Below are 26,948 nucleotides of genomic sequence, written 5' to 3'. Positions count from 1 at the left end.
ATTCAACAATTTAGGACAAAATTAAAATTTCTTATGGGTTTTTGATTATTATTTATTAATTAAACTAAATTATCAATTCCAACTTACTGGCAAGACCAGCTTACTTTCGAAAATCTTTATAATTATTTTTATATATAAAAGTATTAACTAAACTAACGAGTAGTAGTGGGGGGGTTAATGGAACTTAAATGTTAAAACTTGAACAAATTATTTGTACATATCAATAATTTCATCAATACTGACAGTAGCACCAGCTACCAAAGCACATATGGCTAAAATGCATAATAAAACATTTTTAATCAATTTCCATTTGCCCCAACCCATGTTGGGCCACAAGTACACGGTCTCCACAAAACTGGGCACGAAAATGCCTGTAATTTGTATAAAATAGAAAAAGTTTTGTTAAGAAAAAGTTTGGCAACATTTTAAATTTATCAAACTTACCCAGCAGTGAGAAGAAAACAGCTCCTACTAAACTAATGAAGGGTTCCAAATCGGGTATGGCAGCAGCAACACCACCACTAATTAAAATAATACCGGTTCTCAAGAGAATTTGTGAAATGTTGTGATTCTTGGGATCGAATTTGTGACTGATCTTTTTCCATAAAATTTCATTGGGCACATAGAACTGCAAACCGTAAGTGAAGAGTATAGCAACGGCCATTAAGAGTTTAGCGGCATCAGCCAATCTGTAAAGAGGATATTTATAGTGTTTTTAAATTGTTATAAAAGGAATAATAATGGTTAAATGATATAGGAGGCTACTAATATGAATTGAATTAGTTTAGCTAAAAGACTAGTCTATTAACTACCAAATTCATAGACTAGTAAGTGGACTAGTTAATAGACGAGATAATAGGCTAGTTAATGGATGAGTCCATATACTAGTTTAGCTAAAAGACTAGTCTATTAACTACCAAATTCATAGACTAGTAAGTGGACTAGTTATTAGACGAGATAATAGGCTAGTTAATGGATGAGTCCATATTAGTTAATAGACTAGACTATAGACTAGTTAATAGACTAGTCTATAGGCTAGTTAATAGATTAGTTCATCGACTAGTAAATAGACTAGTCCATTGACATGTTAATAGACTAGTCCGTGCCTAGACTAGTTAATAGTTAATAGACTATTCAATAGATAAGTCCATAGACTAATCCGAGACTAGTTAGAAGACTAGTTCATAGAGCAGTTAATAAACTAATCCATAGGCTAGTTAATAGAATAGTCCATAGAATAGTTAATAGACTAGACTATGGAGTAGAAAATAGATTAGTTAAAACACTAGTCCACATCCTATTGTCTACTCTGTAGTTTGGACTATAGTCTAGTCTATAGTATGGACTATTGCCTAGTCTATAGTCTGGACTATTGTATAGTCTATAGTCTGGACTATTGTATAGTCTATAGTCTAATCTATAGCTTGGACTATAGTCTAGTCTAAAATCTGGACTATAGTCTAGTTAATAGACTAGTTCATATACTATTTAATAGACTAGTCCATACACTGATCCTTCACTTAAACCTTAAAATAATAATAAAAACAAAATTTCCAAACTTACGGTGCACCATCGGGTAAATTCAATGTAATACTGCCACGAACTTCACTGCCAAAACGAATATAACCGAAGAAACCAATGATAGCGTACAACGAGACGACCGTTATCATGGCTGTATTCAAGACACCAGGGCAACCCAAAAACTGTTGTGGTTTCTTCATTGAATTCTCAACAGGCATAACTACACCAATACCTTCCATGGCAAAGATGACCGTAGCAAAGAAGAGGGGAATTTGAGATGCCTTAGCAACGTAAGGTTTATCGCTGACAACCAAGGGTTCATTGAACATATAGTAGAGTGTAATGCCGAAAGTGATGACAATAAAAAGATTAGCCATGGCAGAAAATGGAACCAGCCATTTTAGATTGCGTATCTGGCCAATGAATAGACAGGGCACAAGAGTCATCGCAATATAAATACGTACATCCCATTTTAGACCGAAATCATAGTTGATGACATCATGGAATGAAGTGGCAATAAAGACGATATAAACACAGGCAGCAGCATAGTATGTGGCCATTAGGGAGCCATCTACGAATTGTCTGTAAAGGAGAGAGAAAGGCATATTCAGATATCTCCAATTATATTCGGGAAAACTAAGTGATTTTCATATAAAACTATTTTTTTCTACTTCCATAGAAAGAATGAATTCTTTTTAAAATTAATTCTCTGAATTTTCAATTATTCAGAATAAATCGGGATTAAATTTACTTACTTGGCAAAGTTAGACCACGGTCTTAGAGGCTTTGGACCATATTCGAATACTTTCTCGGCTGTTTCGGAAAAACTTAAACTTGGTACACGAGCATCTCGGCAAATATTGTGTGAAGTTCTAACCTGTAAGGCGATAAACATGTGAAAATTAAAAGAAATTAATTCATAGTTAAAAAATATATTATAAACCAAAACCCTTGATTCTCACAAGCAGAAAGTTAAGGTAATTTCTATTATATTGGGTTCTTTCTTTGAGACATCTTAACCTAACGTTTGGAGAAACTATGGTGATGAATTCAGTAACTAAAGAATAGTTACCTAAAGAATTAAACTGCTCTGAATCCGAATCTTTAGGACAAATTTATAAGTCACAACTTGTTCCAGTGTTCGATATGCTAAGATATCGTCAGTTGAAGTTTATGCCGCATATAGTTGTTTTAAACTTTAGATTTAGATATCTTAAAGAATAAACATGATATAACAGAGGTTATACTGGATACAATGTATAGGACTTTCGCTAATTACGAAGTTTTCCAAATTTAGACTATGATATTTCGAAAACCTGTGCCCAATCCTTAAGAAAAGTAAGCCTGAGTTCTGTTCTAGTTCGGTTCTATTTCTGTTAGAAAGTCTATAGTTTAGTCCATAGTCTAGTTTATAATCTAGTCTATAGTCTTGTCTATAGTCTTGTCTATAGTCTAGTCTATAGTCTAGTATATAGTCTAGTATATAGTCTAGTCTATAGTCTAGTCTAAAGTCTAGTCTATAGTCTAGTCGATAGCCTAGTCTATAGTCTAGTCTACAGTCTAGTCTATAGTCTAGTCTATAGTCTAGTCTATAGTCTAGTCTATAGTCTAGTCTATAGTCTAGTCTATAGTCTAGTCTATAGTCTAGTCTATAGTCTAGTCTATAGTCTAGTCTATAGTCTAGTCTATAGTCTAGTCTATAGTCTAGTCTATAGTCTAGTCTATAGTCTAGTCTATAGTCTAGTCTATAGTCTAGTCTATAGTCTAGTCTATAGTCTAGTCTATAGTCTAGTCTATAGTCTAGTCTATAGTCTAGTCTATAGTCTAGTCTATAGTCTAGTCTATAGTCTAGTCTATAGTCTAGTCTATAGTCTAGTCTATAGTCTAGTCTATAGTCTAGTCTATAGTCTAGTCTATAGTCTAGTCTATAGTCTAGTCTATAGTCTACTCTATAGTCTAGTCTATAGTCTAGTCTATAGTCTAGTCTATAGTCTAGTCTATAGTCTAGTCTATAGTCTAGTCTATAGTCTAGTCTATAGTCTAGTCTATAGTCTAGTCTATAGTCTAGTCTATAGTCTAGTCTATAGTCTAGTCTATAGTCTAGTCTATAGTCTAGTCTATAGTCTAGTCTATAGTCTAGTCTATAGTCTAGTCTATAGTCTAGTCTATAGTCTAGTCTATAGTCTAGTCTATAGTCTAGTCTATAGTCTAGTCTATAGTCTAGTCTATAGTCTAGTCTATAGTCTAGTCTATAGTCTAGTCTATAGTCTAGTCTATAGTCTAGTCTATAGTCTAGTCTATAGTCTAGTCTATAGTCTAGTCTATAGTCTAGTCTATAGTCTAGTCTATAGTCTAGTCTATAGTCTAGTCTATAGTCTAGTCTAGTCTATAGTCTAGTCTAGTCTATAGTCTAGTCTATCTAGTCTAGTCTATAGTCTAGTCTATAGTCTAGTCTATAGTCTAGTCTATAGTCTAGTCTATAGTCTAGTCTATAGTCTAGTCTATAGTCTAGTCTATAGTCTAGTCTATAGTCTAGTCTATAGTCTAGTCTATAGTCTAGTCTATAGTCTAGTCTATAGTCTAGTCTATAGTCTAGTCTACAGTCTAGTCTATAGTCTAGTCTATAGTCTAGTCTATAGTCTAGTCTATAGTCTAGTCTATAGTCTAGTCTATAGTCTAGTTTATAGTCTAGTCTATGGTCTAATCCTACAAACCCTACAAGCAAATTTGTTAAGTGTATCGCAAAAATATCGAATACCGGAAGCATTGAAAATCGGCAAATCGAATAAAACTTGTTTGATGACACCTGCATGTTCAAACTCGCCAAAATAACAAAAAATGCCAAAATTAAACTTATTAAACAATAATTATAAATAAAAAATAAAACGTGATGAGATTTTTTTTGTATTATTTACTTAAACTCCCATAAAAAAATGACTAACATTAATTAAGTACTAATACTGAACAGATATCGATTTATTGACCGAGATAAGTTTAACAAATATAATCAGTTTCGACAAGTGATTGACAAGATAAATGGCATTGGTTAACATTTTATCATTAAAACAACAAATACATAAATGATTTTATTCATAAATATGATTTAATTCAAATAGAAATTAATTACATATTGGATACATTCACCTATGAAAACTAGTATTATAATTATTGTAAAAAAATTATAATAAAAAAAATTACCTAAACCTTGAACTAGTTAAATTTATAAAAGTCAATTACTTTTTTTTTAATCACAAACATTAAAAATTCACACTAGTCGTCTAATACGTCATTTTAAAATGTTGCTAAATAAATATTGTAATAGTATGAACATAGTTTTTATATTAAAATGTATAAAAAACACTTTTATTTGTCAATTATTAACAAGTTTAAAAGTATAAATACTTGAAATGTTAAATTCTTAAATAAATAATGCAAAAATTACGTTGTCTAGCCCTGACTAACACTTACAATTTTATATGTTGAGTTGGAGATAGTTTGATTAAACTTGATTGAAATTCAATGACCCAAAAGAAAAAAAAAAAACTAAAAAATTTTGATATTTTAAATTAATAGTGGAAATTTTTCCAAAAATTTAAACTCAAAATCAAATCAGATATAAAATGCAATCCTATAACGCTTCAGAAGTTTATAAATTATTCGAAATTTTTCAGAAATTTGGTTTAAAAGATTCTAAATTATCATTAAAAAGTACTTACCAATATATGGACACAATATGTACAAAGGAAACCAACGACTAAGGTACCGATCATACCGAATACAAGACCAGCATTGTAAAAAGCCATAGGCATAGCTAAAATACCGGTACCCAAAGAACTCTTCAGTAAATGAGCCAATGCTCCACCAGTGGAACTGCCATTTTCTTGATCACGATGTGCAAAGGGATCATATTCATCGAATGCCTGACCTTTCTCTGTGAGATTTGTTCTAGAAGAGAAACCAAATGAAAACATTTAGATTATCTAATTATGTATATGGAATTTTATGATAATTTGGATATTAAAAGCGTATATGCATAGACTAGACTAGCCTATAAACTAAACTATAAACTAGACTATAAACTAGACTATAAATCAGACTATAAACTAGGCTATAGACTAGACTATAGATATACTATAGACTGTACTATAGACTAGACGATAGACTAGGCTGTAGACTAGACTATAGACTAGGCTGTAGACTAGACTATAGACTAGACTATAGACTAGACTATATACAAGACTATAAACTAGACTACAGACTGGACTACAGAATAGACTATAGATTAGAACAGAACTAAAACAGAACTAGAATAAAACTAGAACAGAACTAGAACAGAACTAGAACAGAACTAGAACAGAACTAGAACAGAACTAGAACAGAACTAGAACAAAACTAGAACAGAACTAGAACAGAACTAGAACAGAACTAGAACAGAACTAAAACAGAACTAGAACAGAACTAGAACAGAAATAGAACAGAACTAGAACAGAACTAGAACAGAACTAGAACAGAACTAGAACAGAACAAGAACAGAACTAGAACAGAACTAGAACAGAACTAGAACAGAACTAGAACAGAACTAGAACAGAACTAGAACAGAACTAGAACAGAACTAGAACAGAACTAGAACAGAACTAGAACAGAACTAGAACAGAACTAGAACAGAACTAGAACAGAACTAGAACAGAACTAGAACAGAACTAGAACAGAACTAGAACAGAACTAGAACAGAACTAGAACAGAACTAGAACAGAACTAGAACAGAACTAGAACAGAACTAGAACAGAACTAGAACAGAACTAGAACAGAACTAGAACAGAACTTGAACAGAACTAGAACAGAACTAGAACAGAACTAGAACAGAATTAGAACAGAACTAGAACAGAACTAGAACAGAACTAGAACAGAACTAGAACAGAACTAGAACAGAACTAGAACAGAACTAGAACAGAACTAGAACAGAACTAGAACAGAACTAGAACGGAACAACAACTGAACTAGAACAGACCTAGAACAGAACTAGAACTAGAACTGAACTAGAACTGAACTAGAACTGAACTAGAACTGAACTAGAACTGAACTAGAACTGAACTAGAACTGAACTAGAACTGAACTAGAACTGAACTAGAACTAGAACTGAACTAGAACTAGAACTGAACTAGAACTGAACTAGAACTGAACTAGAACTGAACTAGAACTGAACTAGAACTGAACTAGAACTGAACTAGAACTGAACTAGAACTGAACTAGAACTGAACTAGAACTGAACTAGAACTGAACTAGAACTGAAATAGAACTGAACTAGAACTGAACTAGAACTGAACTAGAACTGAACTAGAACTGAACTAGAACTGAACTAGAACTGAACTAGAACTGAACTAGAACTGAACTAAAACTGAACTAGTACAGAGCTGGGTCTACAGCAGAAAAATGTATTCATTTCATTCGAATATTGCAAACTCGTAATTGCAATTATATCTGATTCGAAAAATTTGACATTAATTTACCTTGAGTGAAAATCGGTTAATGAAACAACCGAATTCGATTTATCTTTAGATGTGGAATTCGTGTCGGTCATCTGAAAATAAGGTAAAGATACAATTGTTAATTATATTGTAAACGAAATCTAAATAGTTTTAAATTATTTTTCAATTATAGCAAAATTTTAACTTTTAAGATTAACAAATCATTGAATATATTAACGCAAAATTGAACTAAAATTTTAGCGATCTCGAAATAAACAAATTATGCGCATAAAGTTTTGAATTAATGAAAAAGTACAAATTTTATCATTATATTATAATTAATAACAAATTATGTTGTTATACATTAATTAATTTTAATGAAAAATTAATTTCATTAGCAAATATTTTCGAAAAAAAATTGCACTTCGGAACTTTAACAATTAACCACCTTCCCAGAATGCAATAAATCATGTTTGATATGTATGTTTTTAGAAGGAGATTATTTTGTTTGGTAATTATTGTATTTGAAATTCTATGAAACTTTTTAATTCGAAATAAAATCCCAGTAATCTAAATTGTGTTAATTAGAAGTAAATTTTGGTTATTATTAAGGACAATCCTTTTGAATCCTATTAAATGCGAAAGACCTATAGTATTAATAGTAGTTGTTTTTCAATATTAAAAGTTTATATTTAAAATATCAGTATCAGTATGTACTATATATTTTGAGATTACCAAAAAAGAATAACAACAGAAATTGATTAATGGGTTTTTAAATATTTGTATTTGAATATTTACTTTAATTTATAGCTCATGCCTTAAACTCATGCCCTATTTAATTCTTAAATTTTTTCAAGAGCTTTTGGACGACAGTTTTTTTAACACTATTGAGAGTTAACAGTACTGATTAACATCAGTATATAATTTTACAATCTTAATCTAAGGACTAAATTTTGAACCAATATTAGTAAGAAGATAATTATTGTCTAGAGTAATTTTAAAACTACTTTTTGTCCCGAAATTTCTTTTATCCAGCTTTCTCATTCAAACTACTGTGATTTCAGGTTTATCGCTGACCTTGTACATGAAAAAATTTAAGTAAAAAAGTCTTAAACTGTAAATCAAATCGATTCAAAATTATCGTGCGCAAAAAAGTGCTTAACCTTTAAACATTCAAAACAAACTTTTATAATCAACAAAGTAGATTTTAGATTGAGGAGAAGTTATAAAAATTAAAACGAAATCACTTTAAAAATCGCCCTTTATCTAATCAATTGCATTAATTTATTATGCTCGTACTTATTCTCTGGACATTTTCTTATTGTAGCCCGGAATTTTGTCTACAAATTTATGGATTTTTCAAAGAAATATTACTACAAAACGTCATAAAATAGGAAAAAAGAAATAAAAACCCACTTCTTATCAAACAATCAATTAGAATGTTTATGATTAAAATCATAAATGAATTTGTTGCCTTTTTTATGGATTTAAAATCATAAACAATTGTCATAAAATGTCACATGTACAGTGACAAATTTAGCCGCTGAATAGTAGTCTAAAAATGACAAGTAGTTTGGGATTGTTTGACATTTACTTGTATTTAAGTTTATTAGCTTAAAAAACAAATAGTAAGTTTATAAATTTTAACAATTTCTAAATAAATATGAATGAAAAATTTCTAGTTTTAACTGGTTCAAAATTTTTAACATTTCTTTTTAACTATTTATGATAAGGGATTGTTTTTTATTTCAGAAACTATAAAATTTAATTGTCTATTTAATTAAATTTAATATTGTTTTAATGGTAAAAGTAATATCAAATGCGAAGTTTTAAAAATTTTAATAAATATCAACTATTTTGATAAGATTTTTTTTTAAATTTTCTTAATACTGGTCTTAAAATTATGATAAATTAGAAGCATTATTAGGTCTTTAATTAAACACTAAAGAAATAATGTAAATAAAACAATAAATGCATTATAAAATCAAAAAGTTAATAATTATTTCTTATTAAATTTAAATAGCGCTTTAGTTTTTTTTTGCATTTAATTAAACAACACATTGTCCACACTAATTGTCATCAATATTTACCGTTACACCTACTTGACATGTAAACAAGACGCGCATTGTTGCATTCTTAAGTATAATGTTATTCACAATAAGTGTTTTGCTAGTAGACTGATGTCAACTTAGCGTTTTTTAATCTAATCTTAAGTGATGATTTTTATTAATTGTTTTTTAAGAAAATTTATAGACTTGTAAACATATTTATTTCTATGAATTGTATAGCTTAAAATCATTCAATATTTTCAATGGTCTATTATCGTGGACGCGTGTTTATTTATTTTGTTATACTAATAAATGTCGTCGTTAATTTTTAACGGTTGTTTTTCGCAATAAACTTAATTAGTTAATTCATGTTTTTAATTTCTTTTAGTTCGACGTCATTTAATTAGTAAGTACATACTTGGAAATAATTGGATTAGAATTTATGGTTGTTTGAGGTTTATGTAGAGCTGATATGATATCTTAAATACCGGTATTATTGCGTCAAGGAAAATTTTTCTATATTTTTGATGATTTGATAAGTTTTTGACAACTATTGATAGTTGAAAATAGATTCTGAATACAAGAATCGTTGTTAGAATCATATTATTATCTGAAAGTCTTCAATAAGGCGAATGTGTTTTAGTATTTAGTTCAAAATCAAGGTCAGGGCTCTAGTAATATAACAGAGCCATATGCAAAAGAGATCGAATTTATCTGAAAGTCGTTAATAAGGTGTATGTTGTGTGGTACAATTGAAACAAATGCAAAATTCTTATTTTGTACTATTTTCGGGGGAAATTTTGATGACTGTGTATCGAATATTGATAAAACAGTAAAAATTAAAGAAATTTGAATCAAATTTGGTAGCATTTATCCCAAAATTTAATGCTCGAAAGTTTAAATATAAATCTGATAACAAATGCATTAAAATTCTTTGCTTTTTATATGACTACTTTAAAACAATTGTAAATTTGATTTAAATCTGATCTGATAATATTAATTAATCTGAAACTGAACTAGAATTGAACTAGAACTGAACTAGAACTGAACTAGAACTGAACTAGAACTGAACTAGAACTGAACTAGAACTGAACTAGAACTGAACTAAAACTGAACTAGAAATGAACTAGAACTGAACTAGAACTGAACTAGAACTGAACTAGAATTGAACTAGAACTGAACTAGAATTGAACTAGAACTGAACTAGAACTGAACTAGAACTGAACTAGAACTGGACTAGAACTGAACTAGAACTGAACTAGAACTGAACTAGAACTGAACTAGAACTGAACTAGAACTGAACTAGAACTGAACTAGAATTGAACTAGAACTCAAACTTATTACATAAAAATTGTGTAAAATATATCGATAAATTTTGCAAAAAATACGCTATTAAACAAATCTTAGATTTGACGTAATACTTGCTTTTTAGTATCAATTGAAATTTCAAAAGCGTAATTCAGAGTGCAAATAATTAGCATTCAAAAAATCTAAAAAAAAAAAAAAAAACGATAAAAGTTGCTAACCGACTAGAATAGTAATCACTGATTTTGATAAGCGATATTTAAACACATGATTAAATCATTTTTAAATTAGTGATATAAAATAGAATTAATGACTTGCACACAGATCTATTAAAAATTTCCTTTACAATTATTTCTTCATATTGTAATAAATACGAAATAATTTATTATTTTTAGCGTTAGTAGATTTTAAATTGTCACAGCTTTTGTTAATTATAAACAATAATCATAATTAAAATAGTTTTTTTCATAAAGATTTTAAATCTTTAAAATAAACAAATCAAATTTTATCACTTGCTGCTTTACAAGTAAATAATTCACAATAGTTATTTGGTCACTGTGATTTATTGTAATTAAAGCACAATAATGTCCAGTTTGGCGGAAATTTTGTTCACTTTAAATTATTTTATTATTAATTTATAATAATTTCTTTTTTTAAATTTATGCACTTTCATATATCACTTTTTTCAATCTTAAGGATTTGTTAAATTTATTTTAATCCTTTTATTACCTTTTAAATCTTAAAATTATTTATTATATTTCTTATAACGTTTTTCTCAAGAACACAACCAACGAATTTATTTTGAAAAAAAAAGTCAACCGTTCTTATTGATTGACCAACAATAACTGATCATTTGGAAAATAAATTTAGCACTTTTGCTAAAATTTTCAACATTTGCTCAATGGTTCTTTTGACTCGTTCGTCAGTCGGTAGTTCGGACGGACGGACAGGTGGACGAGCGATCGATCGATCGCCGGTGTATCGTTATAAGCCTTTTTAACTGTTTAACGTCAACAACAACAACAACAACAGTAACAATTATGTCTACAACAAAAGTAACAACAAATTGATAATCATTCTGAAGTACAAGTACGTATACGAAGCTGTTGTACTTACTGTAGTTTTGTTATTGTTAACTTTGTTGTTATTGGTCGTTATGATTATGTTGTTGATATTATTTTTTTTTTATAATCAATTATTAGGTTTTAATTAAAGTATTCTTTGTTTATTTTCTTTTGCTTACTTTTTTTCGCTATCCAAATGAAAACTGTTCATTAGAATTGATAAAACTGTATTTTAAAGCAAAGAAAAAACGTTAAAAAAGATATAGTTCAGTTCAGTCCTCATTACCAAACGAGCTTAGTCTGATCAAGTTCTTTTAATAATATCCTGAAGTTTTATTAAACTTCTCAATAGTTCATAGACTGATCCATATTCTAATCCATAGTTAGTGTATAGAAAAATGCAAAGAGTAGTTCATACTATGGACTAGTCCATTGACTGGTCCATAGATCTGATTATAGACTAATAAAGACTATAATAAAGTCCACAAACTTTATTATAGACTAGTTAATAGTCTAGTACACATACTACTTTATGGACTAGATCAAAGACTAGTCTATAAACTTTTTCGCAGACTAGTCCATAGACTTGAATATAGATTGTTCTAGACTGTAGTCCACAAACTACTTTATAGACTAGTCCATATACTAGTTCATAGGCTAGACGATAAACCGGGCAACATACTAGTCTATAAACTTGCACACATACCAGTTCATTGACTTGTCTATAGTAGCCTCTATAGACTAGCCCATATACTAGTTCATAAACTGGTCCATAGACCGGTCAACAGACTAGTCTATAAGCTTGTATACAGACTAGTCCACAGACTACTCTATAGACTAGTCCATATAATAGTTTATAGATTAGTCGATAAACCGGTAAACAGTCTATAAGCTTGTACACTGACTAGTTCATTGTGCACAGACTACTTTATAGACTAGTCCATATACTAGTTCATAGAATAGTCCATAAATCGGTCAACAGACCAGTCCATAAACTTGTACTCTAGACTAGTTGAATGTTCCCACCGAAGCTTACCTCTCGTGTCACATAATTCCTATATAAAATACGATCTAGTTTTCAAAGTCCTTTTCAGCTTGCCCTCATTTTTCAAAAGCTAAGCAAACATTTCTAAACAATTTCGCATTTTTCTATACATTTTTTTTTCGTTTAACTTGTGATTGATTACCGCTATCCTTATCACTTTTAAATAGAGATTGTTTTCATTGAAATATAAAAACTAAGAAAACTAATAACAATTATTGTAAATAAACTAAATTGTTTGGGAATTTTTGATTAAAATATTTAGAACAAGTACTTACAAACAAATTTGCGAGTTGTTGTCTTAATAGTAATTAATATTTTAGTTTAAAAAAAATGGCGGCTATAAACATTTTATTTGACATTTATTGCAATCTCGCTTAGTATCTTTATCTTATTCAATATACAATAATACAAATAATACTGATTAGCAAACATGTCTTGAACATTTAGATTTGTATCAGACATTGAATTGTTTTTCAGAACACATTAAATATAAAAAGTTTCCTGTATGTTCTATGTTTTAGCCATGTGACCATTATCCACTTAAAGCGATTGATTAGTCAGTAAGAGGTATATAATTTTGATAAACAAATTCTTAAATTTGTTTTGAAAAACAGTTTTTTTGTTAACTAAGGTAAAGTATCAGAGATGTATACGTGTTAAAGATGTTATGTATACACAGCAACGTGACACTTGGTATACTTAATTAAAAAAAGTTCACCCTAATCGGACTATTATCGGCATTCGATTGAAATAAAGAAAAATCCTAACTAAGTTGGGTAGCAACTGCTTTTTCAAAAAACATAATTTCTCCAGTTTTTTTTCTTAAGTTTTCTCGCAAACCCTATTGTATAACTGATTAAACAACTATTTTAATGCATTCTATTCGTTTTTTGGCACAATTCCTTTTAAGGTTAAAATTGCGACGAAAAAAATCATACACGTGCATGGGAAAAATAAATAAAATGTAGGGTATACATTATTAACTGTCTGTCCCTTATAACCGGTCAATAAAACAAAATCCAAAGATGATAAAGAGGCAGGCAATAAAGCGTGGTGGTATCATCATTAACACAGAAGATGGAAAAAAAGGAAACTCTTTTTCTTCATGCCTTTATGTGATGCGATAGAGATCAGAGATCCATCGTTGAAACAACAAAATAAATTTCACTTGATGATGTTGGAAAAAAATATTGGCTTAAAGACAAGTATTGTAGTATCTTCATTCATATTTTATAAAAGAGTTGGTGGCATGATGTAAATAAATCGTAGTGTTTGAAGTTATTCGATTATTGGAGGGTGAATAATCGGTTGGATAAACATCGGGTGGATTCCAGAAGGAGGCCTAGGTGTACTTCCTCTGAGTAGATGTAACATACATACATTCTGCTTTCTAACTACTAACTAACTAACTAACTAACTAACTAACTAACTAACTAACTAACTAACTAACTAACTAACTAACTAACTAACTAACTAACTAACTAACTAACTAACTAACTAACTAACTAACTAACTAACTAACTAACTAACCAACTAACTAACTAACTAACTAACTACTAACTAACTAACTAACTAACTAACTAACTAACTAACTAACTAACTAACTAACTAACTAACTACTAACTAACTAACTAACTAACTAACTAACTAACTAACTAACTAACTACTAACTAACTAACTAACTAACTAACTAACTAACTAACTAACTAACTAACTAACTAACTAACTAACTAACTAACTAACTAACTAACTAACTAACTAACTAACTAACTAACTAACTAACTAACTAACTAACTAACTAACTAACTAACTAACTACTAACTAACTAACTAACTAACTAACTAACTAACTAACTACTACTAACTAACTAACTAACTAACTAACTAACTAACTACTAACTAACTAACTAACTAACTAACTAACTAACTAACTAACTAACTAACTAACTACTAACTAACTAACTAACTAACTAACTAACTAACTAACTAACTAACTAACTAACTAACTAACTAACTAACTAACTAACTAACTAACTAACTAACTAACTAACTAACTAACTACTAACTAACTAACTAACTAACTAACTAACTAACTAACTAACTAACTAACTAACTAACTAACTAACTAACTAACTAACTAACTAACTAACTAACTAACTAACTAACTAACTAACTAACTAACTAACTAACTAACTAACTAACTAACTAACTAACTAACTAACTAACTAACTAACTAACTAACTAACTAACTAACTAACTACTAACTAACTAACTAACTACTAACTAACTAACTAACTAACTAACTAACTAACTAACTAACTAACTAACTAACTAACTACTAACTAACTAACTAACTAACTAACTAACTAACTAACTAACTAACTAACTAACTAACTAACTAACTAACTAACTAACTAACTAACTACTAACTAACTAACTAACTAACTAACTAACTAACTAACTAACTAACTAACTAACTAACTAACTACTAACTAACTAACTAACTAACTAACTAACTAACTAACTAACTAACTAACTAACTAACTAACTAACTAACTAACTACTAACTAACTAACTAACTACTAACTAACTAACTAACTAACTAACTAACTAACTAACTAACTAACTAACTAACTAACTAACTAACTAACTAACTAACTAACTAACTAACTAACTAACTAACTAACTAACTAACTAACTAACTAACTAACTAACTAACTAACTAACTAACTAACTAACTAACTAACTAACTAACTACTAACTAACTAACTAACTAACTAACTAACTAACTAACTAACTAACTAACTAACTAACTAACTAACTAACTAACTAACTAACTACTAACTAACTAACTAACTAACTAACTAACTAACTAACTAACTAACTAACTAACTAACTAACTAACTAACTAACTAACTAACTACTAACTAACTAACTAACTAACTAACTAACTAACTAACTAACTAACTAACTAACTAACTAACTAACTAACTAACTAACTAACTAACTAACTAACTAACTAACTAACTAACTAACTAACTAACTAACTAACTAACTAACTAACTAACTAACTAACTAACTAACTAACTAACTAACTAACTAACTAACTAACTAACTAACTAACTAACTAACTAACTAACTAACTAACTAACTAACTAACTAACTAACTAACTAACTAACTAACTAACTAACTAACTAACTAACTAACTAACTAACTAACTAACTACTAACTAACTAACTAACTAACTAACTAACTAACTAACTAACTAACTACTAACTAACTAACTAACTAACTAACTAACTAACTAACTAACTAACTAACTAACTAACTACTAACTAACTAACTAACTAACTAACTAACTAACTACTAACTAACTAACTAACTAACTAACTAACTAACTAACTACTAACTAACTAACTAACTAACTAACTAACTAACTAACTAACTAACTAACTAACTAACTAACTAACTAACTAACTAACTAACTAACTAACTAACTAACTAACTAACTAACTAACTAACTAACTACTAACTAACTAACTAACTAACTAACTAACTAACTAACTAACTAACTAACTAACTAACTAACTAACTAACTAACTAACTAACTCTAACTAACTAACTAACTACTAACTAACTAACTAACTAACTAACTAACTAACTAACAACTAACTAACAACTAACTAACTAACTACTAACTAACTAACTAACTAACTAACTAACTAACTAACTAACTAACTAACTAACTAACTTACTAACTAACTACTAACTAACTAACTAACTAACTAACTAATTAACTAACTAACGAACTACTAACTAACTAACTAACTAACTAACTAACTAACTAACTAACTAACTAACTAACTAACTAACTAACTAACTAACTAACTACTAACTAACTAACTAACTAACTAACTAACTACTAACTAACTAACTAACTACTACTAACTACTACTAACTAACTAACTAACTAACTAACTAACTAACTAACTAACTAACTAACTAACTAACTAACTAACTAACTAAACTAACTAACTAACTAACTAACTAACTAACTAACTAACTAACTAACTAACTAACTAGCTAACTAATTAACTAACTAACTAACTAACTAACTAACTAACTAACTAACTAACTAACTAACTAACTAACTAACTAACTAACTAACTAACTAACTAACTAACTAACGAACTAACTTGCTACAGTCCCCCTCGATACTTCGCCTTTTTCTAAGATCTATTCTATTGCCTAGTCTAATAAATAGTATTTTAGACTAAAATAGTCTATTGACCAGTTTAGTTCTACTCTGTGGACTAATTAATTGACTAGTGTATTGACCAATAAACTAACTAGTCTTCTAATATATAAACTAGTGTATTAACTAGTCAATAGACAGTCAACTAACTATTCCATTGATTTGCCTATTACTTAGTGCATAGCCGAATATATTGCCTACCTTATGGACTACTTGGCTGGTCTATGAACTGATCAATTGACCAACGTAGTAAAATAGTCGACTATTATATAAACTAGTCTATAGACTAGTATTTCACTAGTCTTTTGCCCAATACATATATATATCCCCCAGTTCATTGCCCAGTCTATCGCCAAGTGTAAGAAATAGGGTATTGACTAGTAGTACACGGACTAGTCTATGGATTAGTACATGAGTTAGTCCAACAACTAGTTTATTAACTAGTCTTGGGAATAGAATATGGACTAGTATTTTAACTAGTCTATGGGCTAGTTTATTGATAAAATATTAAGGACTCAAATCTATTTGATTAGATAATTTTGCAACGATCAGAAAAGGCGCAATTAATGGGCAAAGTATTGAAGAATGTTACAACAATATTTTTATAAACATGTAGTAGTAGTTGTGAGTTGTAGTTAGACAATTAATGCTCTTACACCGGGTCAATGATCGTCCTTCTGCGCTATAACATATTATAACAAGTAAGAAAGTATAGTCGGGCGTGGCCGACCATATGATACCCTACACCAGTTATGAATATTAAATGTGATTTACTTTTCATAATAAAGCATTTATCTTCAATATTCCCTTGTTCCGATACATTTAAGCAATTTATGGATGAAAAACTAATTTTCTGAAAGAGGTTTTATATGGGGGCTAGGGGCAAATATGGACCAAGCCCGATAACATTTTGTGAATATATTTATATTTACATAATATTTTATTGTGCTGAATTTCATCGCGATATTTGTGTTTATAAGTTAATTTGGGACATTCAAGTGATTTTCTGAAGTGGACTTTGTATGGGAGCTAGGGTCAAATGGGGCCCGATCTTTATGAAATTTTGCAAGGTCATCAAGACTTCTATAAAACTTAGTTGTGCCGTATTTTATCGATATATCTGTATATTTAAAATAATTATGAGCTCAGAAGCCCTTCTCGGGGGGTTCTGTTCTATGGAGGCTAGGTGAAATAATGGACCGATTTTAACCATTTTCAATAGGCTTCGTCCTTAGGTCAAATAAAATAAAACGTGCGTGCCAAATTTCATCCAATTATCTTGAAAATTGCGACCTGTAGCTTGCGCACAAGGTTTACATGGACAGCCAGCCAGCCAGACGGACGGACGGACATAGCTTAATCGACTCAAAAAACGATTCTAAGCCGATTGGAATACTTTAAGGTGGGTCTAGGACGAATATTTTTGTATGTTACAAACATCAGCACAAATCCAATATACCCTCCCCACTAAAGTGGTGTAGGGTATAAAAATTAATAAGTATTTAACAATAATTTTTGATAAATATTAAATAACCGATTAATCGTTTAAATCAATACGTTCATAATTTTCTTTATCAATATGTATAAAATTGTCAAAATGTGTGGCCTTAAATCAGTTTTAACTTTTTTATTTCTGTTTTGAAATGAAACTAAAAAAGTTGCTTATGTATTGTCTGAAATTTGGACTCTATATAAAATTTTATTACGTATAAATTTTAATAAAATTGCATACAAAACATTTTCTTTTTTTCTCGTGTTTTTTTCATAGTTTAACTTTATTTCACTCGTAATTTTAAGTCGCAATTTCTGAACATAAGAAAAATTTGATACTCAGATAATTACGAGTTAAGTATTGAAACATTCCTTACAACTTTTATTACACCGGGTGTAGTTTTACGTGCAGTTTTTTTTTTATAAAATATTTAATTTTGTTTTAAAGTATTTGTACTACAATGTATATAAAATTAAATAAAATGAATTTAGGGTCAATAGAATCACGTGTTTTATATCAAAGATACTTTTACATTGGCGGTGGAAAAATGTATGTATATGTAGTTAACTCAAGTTATAAAAACTTCATGTTTTAACAATTTTGAAAACTATTTACTCAACTTTCGTTTTTTACGGAAATCGGACCAGAACTTTAGAAGTTAACAAGGATTTTCAATACGAACTAAAAACCGACCTATTTTTCCTGTACACGAATATCGGTCTCCTTAAGATATTGACGTGAATACTACTAATGTTATTTTTTTAACTCCCATTTGAATCTTTTTTCCGTTTATTATAACTGTGTTTATAAACCATATAAATTTCGTCATTGATATTTGGAAAACCCCAATAACTACAGGATCGCGTTTTAAAATAATACCAATAACAACCTAGTAACACCTAAATGACTTCTCAACAACCCTTTAATCAAATGAATATAATCTGTACGAATCTACGTAAATACTACGTAATAAAATTTATTGCAGATTGTTTTTTAAATATTTTTATGATTCTTTATATTGTGGTCATTAATGAATTCCTGTCATATCAAAAATAAAAAATAAAAAAAAAAACAAAAATAATGTCCAAAAACTAATACAATACACAAAAAATTCAATTATTTATTAGAAAACAACAAATTTTGAACAATCAAATATACCCCCTGTTCTAATATCAGTTGCAAAGCGGACTATAGGCAGGACTATAAACTAGACTTAAGAAAAACCTATAGAATAGACTATAGACAAGGCACAACCATAGACAGGACTATGTACTAGACTATAGACTGAACTAGAGACTAGACTATAGACTATATACTAGACTATTGACTAGACTATAGACTAGACTATAGACTAGACTATAGACCAGACTATGACTAGACTATAGACTAGACTATAGACTAGACTATAGACTAGACTATAGACTAGACTAGACTAGACTATAGACTAGACTAGAGACTAGACTATAGACTAGACTATAGACTAGACTATAGACTAGACTATAGACTAGACTATAGACTAGACTATAGACTAGACTATAGACTAGACTATAGACTAGACTATAGACTAGACTATACACTAGACGATAGACTAGACTATAGACTAGACTATAGACTAGACTATAGACTAGACTATAGACTAGACTATAGACTAGACTATAGACTAGACTATAGACTAGACTATAGACTAGACTATAGACTAGACTATAGACTAGACTATAGACTAGACTATAGACTAGACTATAGACTAGATAGACGACTATAGACTAGACTATAGACTAGACTATAGACTAGACTATAGACTAGATAGAGACTAGACTATAGACTAGACTATAGACTAGACTATAGACTAGACTATAGACGACTATAGACTAGACTATAGACTAGACTATAGACTAGACTATAGACTAGACTATAGACTAGACTATAGACTAGACTATAGACTAGACTATAGACTATAGACTAGACTATAGACTAGACTATAGACTAGACTATAGACTAGACTATAGACTAGACTATAGACTAGACTAGACTATAGACTAGACTATAGACTAGACTATAGACTAGACTATAGACTAGACTATAGACTAGACTATAGACTAGACTATAGACGAGCATATATGACTATAGACTAGACTAGACTATAGACTAGACTATAGACTAGACTATAGACTAGACTATAGACTAGACTATAGACTAGACTATAGACTAGACTATAGACTAGACTATAGACTAGACTATAGACTAGACTATAGACTAGACTATAGACTAGACTATAGACTAGACTATAGACTAGACTATAGACTAGACTATAGACTAGACTATAGACTAGACTATAGACTAGACTATAGACTAGACTATAGACTAGGACTATAGGACTAGACTATAGACTAGACTATAGACTAGACTATAGACTAGACTATAGACTAGACTATAGACTAGACTATAGACTAGACTATAGACTAGACTATAGACTAGACTATAGACTAGACTATAGACTAGACTATAGACTAGACTATAGACTAGACTATAGACTAGACTATAGACTAGACTATAGACTAGACTATAGACTAGACTATAGACTAGACTATAGACTAGACTATAGACTAGACTATAGACTAGACTATAGACTAGACTATAGACTAGACTATAGACTAGACTATAGACTAGACTATAGACTAGACTATAGACTAGACTATAGACTAGACTATAGACTAGACTATAGACTAGACTATAGACTAGACTATAGACTAGACTATAGACTAGACTATAGACTAGACTATAGACTAGACTATAGACTAGACTATAGACTAGACTATAGACTAGACTATAGACTAGACTATAGACTAGACTATAGACTAGACTATAGACTAGACTATAGACTAGACTAGACTAGACTAGACTAGACTATAGACTAGACTATAGACTAGACTATAGACTAGACTATAGACTAGACTATAGATTAGACTATAGACTAAACTATAGAATAGACTATAGAATAGACTATAGAATAGTCTATGAGTAGATAAGCGTTACAAACAACAGCACAAATCCGCTATTGTAGTGTAGTGTATAATAATAAAAGCAAAGGGAAATACGTATAAATTGTATATTTCTAATTATCATGGTAATTACACTTAAAACCACAACACTGAAAAAAATTAATCACAAATAGAGTGTTATAAAGATGATGAATCCGCTGCTAATGTCCATGTTACATATATTCAACAAATGAATTGCTATTAATTAAATAATGCGTAGCAATTACTATCACTTAGCTCACAAACAAATAATGTAGTATTTATCACCTGTGTAACACGCGGCCAAATGTCAACGCTAGCGTTTGGCATAAAATTGGATTATGAAATAGTTTATATTTGTGCGAAATACTTTCATTCAATCAAAAATAAATATAACAAAAGCAATAACAGGTGAGTGTATTTATAACAATAGTTTTTTTTTTTTTTTTTTTTTTTTTTTAAATAAACAAATTAATTCTTTTACTAGAATATTTCGAATAATTAATATAATTAATTTGCGTCACTTGGTTGTCAATGCGAATTATATTTAAAACAGTTGCAAGTTCATGATACAATTGCTTGAAAGGAAACAATTACACCTTTAGACCGACTCACTTCTATTGGGAAAACTAAATAGTGTTTTTGTTACCCTTTTTAAAAATGTATCTTGCTTTGTGTTAAGCAAGAATTAGTTTCTACGGAACGTTACGTTAGGTATCAACAAAAACCTAAAGGCATCCAACCTCACGGTCAAACTAACGACTTACATTGGTTTCCGTAAGCCAAAAACGAATTAGCAGATTCATCACGGAACGTAACTAGTCTATGAACTAGTTTATTGACTAGTCTATTGATTAGCCTATTGACTAAACTATTAACTAGTAAATTGCCTAATCTATGTATTATACTATTGACCAGTATATGTATTAGACTTTTGCCTGGTCTTTGACTAGTCTATGAACTATTTATTGACTAGCCTATTGACTAATATGTGGATTAGTTTATCGACTAGACTGTGGAATAATCTATTGACTTGCCTATTGATTAGTTTTTTGACTAGCCTAATGACTAGTCTATGGACTAGCCTATTGACTAGTCCATGGACTAGCCTATTAACTAGTCTATGGACTAGCCTATTGACTAGTCCATGGACTAGCCTATTGACTAGTCCATGGACTAGCCTATTAACTAGTCTATGGACTAGCCTATTGACTAGTCTATGGACTAGCCTATTGACTAGTCCATGGACTAGCCTATTGACTAGACTATGGACTAGCCTATTGACTAGTCTATGGACTAGCCTATTGACTAGTCTATGGACTAGCCTATTGACTAGTCCATGGACTAGCCTATTGACTAGTCCATGGACTAGCCTATTGACTAGTCCATGGACTAGCCTATTGACTAGTCCATGGACTAGCCTATTGACTAGTCTATGGACTAGCCTATTGACTAGTCTATGGACTAGCCTATTGACTAGTCTATGGACTAGCCTATTGACTAGTCTATGGACTAGCCTATTGACTAGTCTATGGACTAGCCTATTGACTAGTCTATGGACTAGCCTATTGAGTAGTCTATGGACTAGCCTATTGACTAGTCTATGGACTAGCCTATTGACTAGTCCATGGACTAGCCTATTGACTAGCCTATTGACTAGTCTATTGACTAGTCCATGGACTAGTTGATGGACTAGTCTATTGACTAGTCCATGGACTAGTTTATGGACTAGCCTATTGAATAGTCTATGGACTAGTCTATGGACTAGCCTATTGACTAGTCTATGGACTAGTCTATTGACTAGTCTATGGACTAATCTACAGATTAGTCTATGACTAATTTATTGATTAGTCTAATGAAACTAATTAAACTTTTGTCTAGTTTATTGACTCTTTTGTGGTCGTGTCTATTGACAAGCCTATTGATTAGTCTATTGACTAGTCTACGGACTAGACTGTTGTTTAATCTTCTGACTAGTCTAAGAGCTAGGATATTAACTAGTTTAAGGACTAGCCTATTAATTAATCCATGGATTAGTATAGTAACTAGTTTATTGATGAGACCACTGGCTAGCCTATTGTGCGTCTAAATTTGAAATGAAATATCAATCTATATATCTATATATCTTATTGTTTATATTAAAGAAAAAATTTTAATAATTTTATTGTTTATTTGCAAATATAACATTTTATTTAAACAGCTGAAAACTTTGGGTTCAATTCCGATACTTGCATCAATCATTATATCTAAATAATGGAAATACAGTTGGATAAATAAAATGTTTTATTATTATTATGAATTTCTTTGAAAACCACTGAACTTTGAAAATAAAATTTCCATTAGTGACACTGACTCAGGGGTTAAATATTTGATCACTAATCCTAAATATCAAAATGCACTAAAAATTCTAAACTTTTTCCAATTATATAACAAAAATTTATAATTATATGTATTTTAGATATTTCCAATTATGAAAAGCAGACTGTGATTTTTCCCGTTCTTATGTGGCTTAGGTCAATTATAGATCAATGTCTACAGAATTCTAAACTTTTTCTAATTAAATTTCAGAACTTTCTAATTATATTTTAGAAATCTTCAATTATAAAAAGTGGGGATTGGATTCTTTCCGTTCTTATGGGGGCTTAAGTTAATTATAGACCGATCTCTACAGAATTCTAAACTTTTTCCAATTATATTTCAGAACTTTCTAATTGTATTTAAGAAATTTCTAATTATGAAAAGTAGATTGAGATTCTTATTGGGGACTCTCAGGCCGATCTATACAGAACTTAAAAAATGAATGATTGCTTAGAATAAATGTCTGTTACAGCCAACTATAGACCGATATTTAAGATTTTTCTTAGATAAATTTTGGCTCTAATTTGGTTGATTAAAATAATTTTTAAAAACACTTATCGATTATGGCAAATAAACATGTTTTTTTACGTCACTTGGCCATATAATGAAAATATATGAATTTTTAGCACTTAACAATTACCTTTCTGAGAAATCAGCAATTTTTAACCGAAATCTTTAAAGTGTTTCAGCAAATAATTGATTATTGTTAATGCAGCTTATCAACGCTTGTTTAAAATTTGATTTTGTGATCGTTTTGGTTTAATAAAATAAATTCATTAGCACTTTTCTTTATGATCCTTTAGTTTATTTGTTTAATTTTATTTTTCTTCGGAATTAATATTGAAATATTTTATAACAACACTTTAAACGTGACTTCAATTTAATTATTTTTGATTTAATTTTAAAGAATCTACGATAAATTATTTTGCATAATTAATTACCACAAATAATTGTCACTACTTCACGTTTTGTTTTAAATTAAACTTAAGTTGGATTGAACAAAATTTCGACACTTTATTTTGGCGGTTTATTTTGTGAACATAATAGTAACCATTATAATAGTTTTGTTTATTTACACTTTTCGTTTCTTTTGTTTTTTTAAACAAAATATATTTAATTAATATTTTGCGAGCGTTTATTTTATTTGTTGTGTTACCTGTTGCGCGTTTATTTAGTGACTGATATTAAAAGATCATTGTTTGGTGCTCATGCAAAAACAAAACAAAATATTCATACATACGTATAAATAAATAAATGAATGAATAAAACAAAATATGTATTAAAAAAAATAAATATGAGAAATTAACAATCGACAGCAGCAACAGTAGCAGCAGCAACATGAAAAATCTTAACTTTTATTGTACCAATAAAATAACAACAACAATGACAAACGATCAAATAAACTATTAGCGCCAAGACAATAAAGTCGCACTTGCGCTCTTCTGTTCAGCGATTTTTCTTTGTATTTGTAGCTGAAAAATGATTTATGAGATCTAGCAGAAAACGATTTATGTGATAAGAGGTGTTTTTTTTATAATCTTTCCTAGAGTAAGCGAAACTAGTCTATTTTCAAATATGTAATCTAGTCTATATTCAAGTATGTAATCTAGTCTATATTCAAGTATGCAATCTAGTCTATATTCTAGTCTATAATCTAGTCTATAATCTAGTCTATAGTCCAGTCTAGTCTATAGTCTAGTCTATAGTCTAGTCTATAGTCTAGTCTATAGTCTAGTCTATAGTCTAGTCTATAGACTAGTCTGTAGTCTAGTCTATAGTCTAACATTTATCTTATAACACTCTATTTCTGATTAATTTTTTCAGTGTTGTGGTTTTAGGTGTAATTACCATGATAATTAGAAATATACAATTTATACGTATTTCCCTTTGCTTTTCTTATTATACACTACACTACAATAGTGGATTTGTGCTGTTGTTTGTAACGCTTATCTACTCATAGACTAGTCTATAGTCTAGTCTATAGTCTAGTCTATAGTCTAGTCTATAGTCTAGTCTATAGTCTAGTCTATAGTCTAGTCTATAGTCTAGTCTATAGTCTAGTCTATAGTCTAGTCTATAGTCTAGTCTATAGTCTAGTCTATAGTCTAGTCTATAGTCTAGTCTATAGTCTAGTATATAGTGTAGTCTAGTCTATAGTCTAGTCTAGTCTATAGTCTAGTCTATAGTCTAGTCTAGTCTATAGTCTAGTCTATAGTCTAGTCTAGTCTATAGTCTAGTCTATAGTCTAGTCTATAGTTCTAGTCTATAGTCTAGTCTAGTCTATAGTTCTAGTCTAGTCTATAGTCTAGTCTATAGTCTAGTCTATAGTCTAGTCTATAGTCTAGTCTATAGTCTAGTCTATAGTCTAGTCTATAGTCTAGTCTATAGTCTAGTCTATAGTCTAGTCTATAGTCTAGTCTATAGTCTAGTCTATAGTCTATAGTCTAGGTCTATAGTCTAGTCTATAGTCTAGTCTATAGTCTAGTCTATAGTCTAGTCTATAGTCTAGTCTATAGTCTAGTCTATAGTCTAGTCTATAGTCTAGTCTATAGTCTCGTCTATAGTCTAGTCTATAGTCTAGTCTATAGTCTAGTCTATAGTCTAGTCTATAGTCTAGTCTATAGTCTAGTCTATAGTCTAGTCTATAGTCTAGTCTATAGTCTAATCTATAGTCTAGTCTATAGTCTAGTCTATAGTCTAGTCTATAGTCTAGTCTATAGTCTAGTCTATAGTCTAGTCTATAGTCTAGTCTATAGTCTAGTCTATAGTCTAGTCTATAGTCTAGTCTATAGTCTAGTCTATAGTCTAGTCTATAGTCTAGTCTATAGTCTAGTCTATAGTCTAGTCTATAGTCTAGTCTATAGTCTAGTCTATAGTCTAGTCTATAGTCTAGTCTATAGTCTAGTCTATAGTCTAGTCTATAGTCTAGTCTATAGTCTAGTCTATAGTCTAGTCTATAGTCTAGTCTATAGTCTAGTCTATAGTCTAGTCTATAGTCTAGTCTATAATCTAGTCTATAGTCTAGTCTATAGTCTAGTCTATAGTCTAGTCTATAGTCTAGTCTATAGTCTAGTCTATAGTCTAGTCTATAGTCTAGTCTATAGTCTAGTCTATAGTCTAGTCTATAGTCTAGTCTATAGTCTAGTTCTATAGTCTAGTCTATAGTCTAGTCTATAGTCTAGTCTATAGTCTAGTCTATAGTCTAGTCTATAGTCTAGTCTATAGTCTAGTCTATAGTCTAGTCTATAGTCTAGTCTATAGTCTAGTCTATAGTCTAGTCTATAGTCTAGTCTATAGTTAGTCTATAGTCTAGTCTATAGTCTAGTCTATGTCTAGTCTATGTCGTCTATAGTCTAGTCTATAGTCTCGTCTAGTCCT

At 29.8% G+C, this 26,948-nt stretch overlaps 1 protein-coding gene across 3 annotated transcripts; it reads right to left on the bottom strand.

Annotated features, from left to right (window-relative positions):
• Nucleotides 1-44: 44 nt before the first annotated feature.
• On the bottom strand, nt 45-24,744 carry LOC119608019 (proton-coupled amino acid transporter-like protein CG1139). Of its 3 annotated transcripts, none has more exons than XM_037962234.1 (7): nt 24,211-24,744; nt 7,029-7,099; nt 5,238-5,466; nt 2,277-2,398; nt 1,564-2,103; nt 445-689; nt 45-371 (listed from the first exon to the last, which is right to left on the bottom strand). In XM_037962234.1, the coding sequence occupies exons 2-7, from the start codon at nt 7,097-7,099 to the stop codon at nt 208-210; spliced, it is 1,371 nt and encodes a 456-aa protein (XP_037818162.1). In that variant the 5' UTR covers nt 24,211-24,744; the 3' UTR covers nt 45-207. The 3 variants fall into 3 exon arrangements, with proteins under 3 accessions (XP_037818162.1, XP_037818160.1, XP_037818161.1); XM_037962232.1 differs by lacking the exon at nt 24,211-24,744 and adding an exon at nt 21,501-21,557; XM_037962233.1 differs by lacking the exon at nt 24,211-24,744 and adding an exon at nt 11,069-11,188.
• Between the last annotated feature and the right edge of the window lie 2,204 nt (nt 24,745-26,948).

Source organism: Lucilia sericata, unplaced genomic scaffold (assembly GCF_015586225.1).
Source record: "Lucilia sericata isolate MDLA Ls3-8-SP2 unplaced genomic scaffold, ASM1558622v1 Contig000775F_arrow, whole genome shotgun sequence".
NCBI classification, from domain to species: Eukaryota; Metazoa; Arthropoda; class Insecta; order Diptera; family Calliphoridae; genus Lucilia; species Lucilia sericata.
The sequence above is the reverse complement of the archived record's forward strand: the minus strand, read 5'-3'. Positions and strand labels throughout refer to the sequence as shown.

Coding starts and splice junctions, on each gene's coding strand:
- LOC119608019 (XM_037962232.1), bottom strand. CDS start 21,542: ATGCCAAACGCTAGCGTTGACATTTGGCCGCGTGTTACACAG. Junction 2,104..2,276: donor CCGTGGTCTAACTTTGCCAA/GTAAGTAAATTT, acceptor TCTCCTTTACAG/ACAATTCGTAGATGGCTCCC. Junction 372..444: donor TGTTTTCTTCTCACTGCTGG/GTAAGTTTGATA, acceptor TACAAATTACAG/GCATTTTCGTGCCCAGTTTT.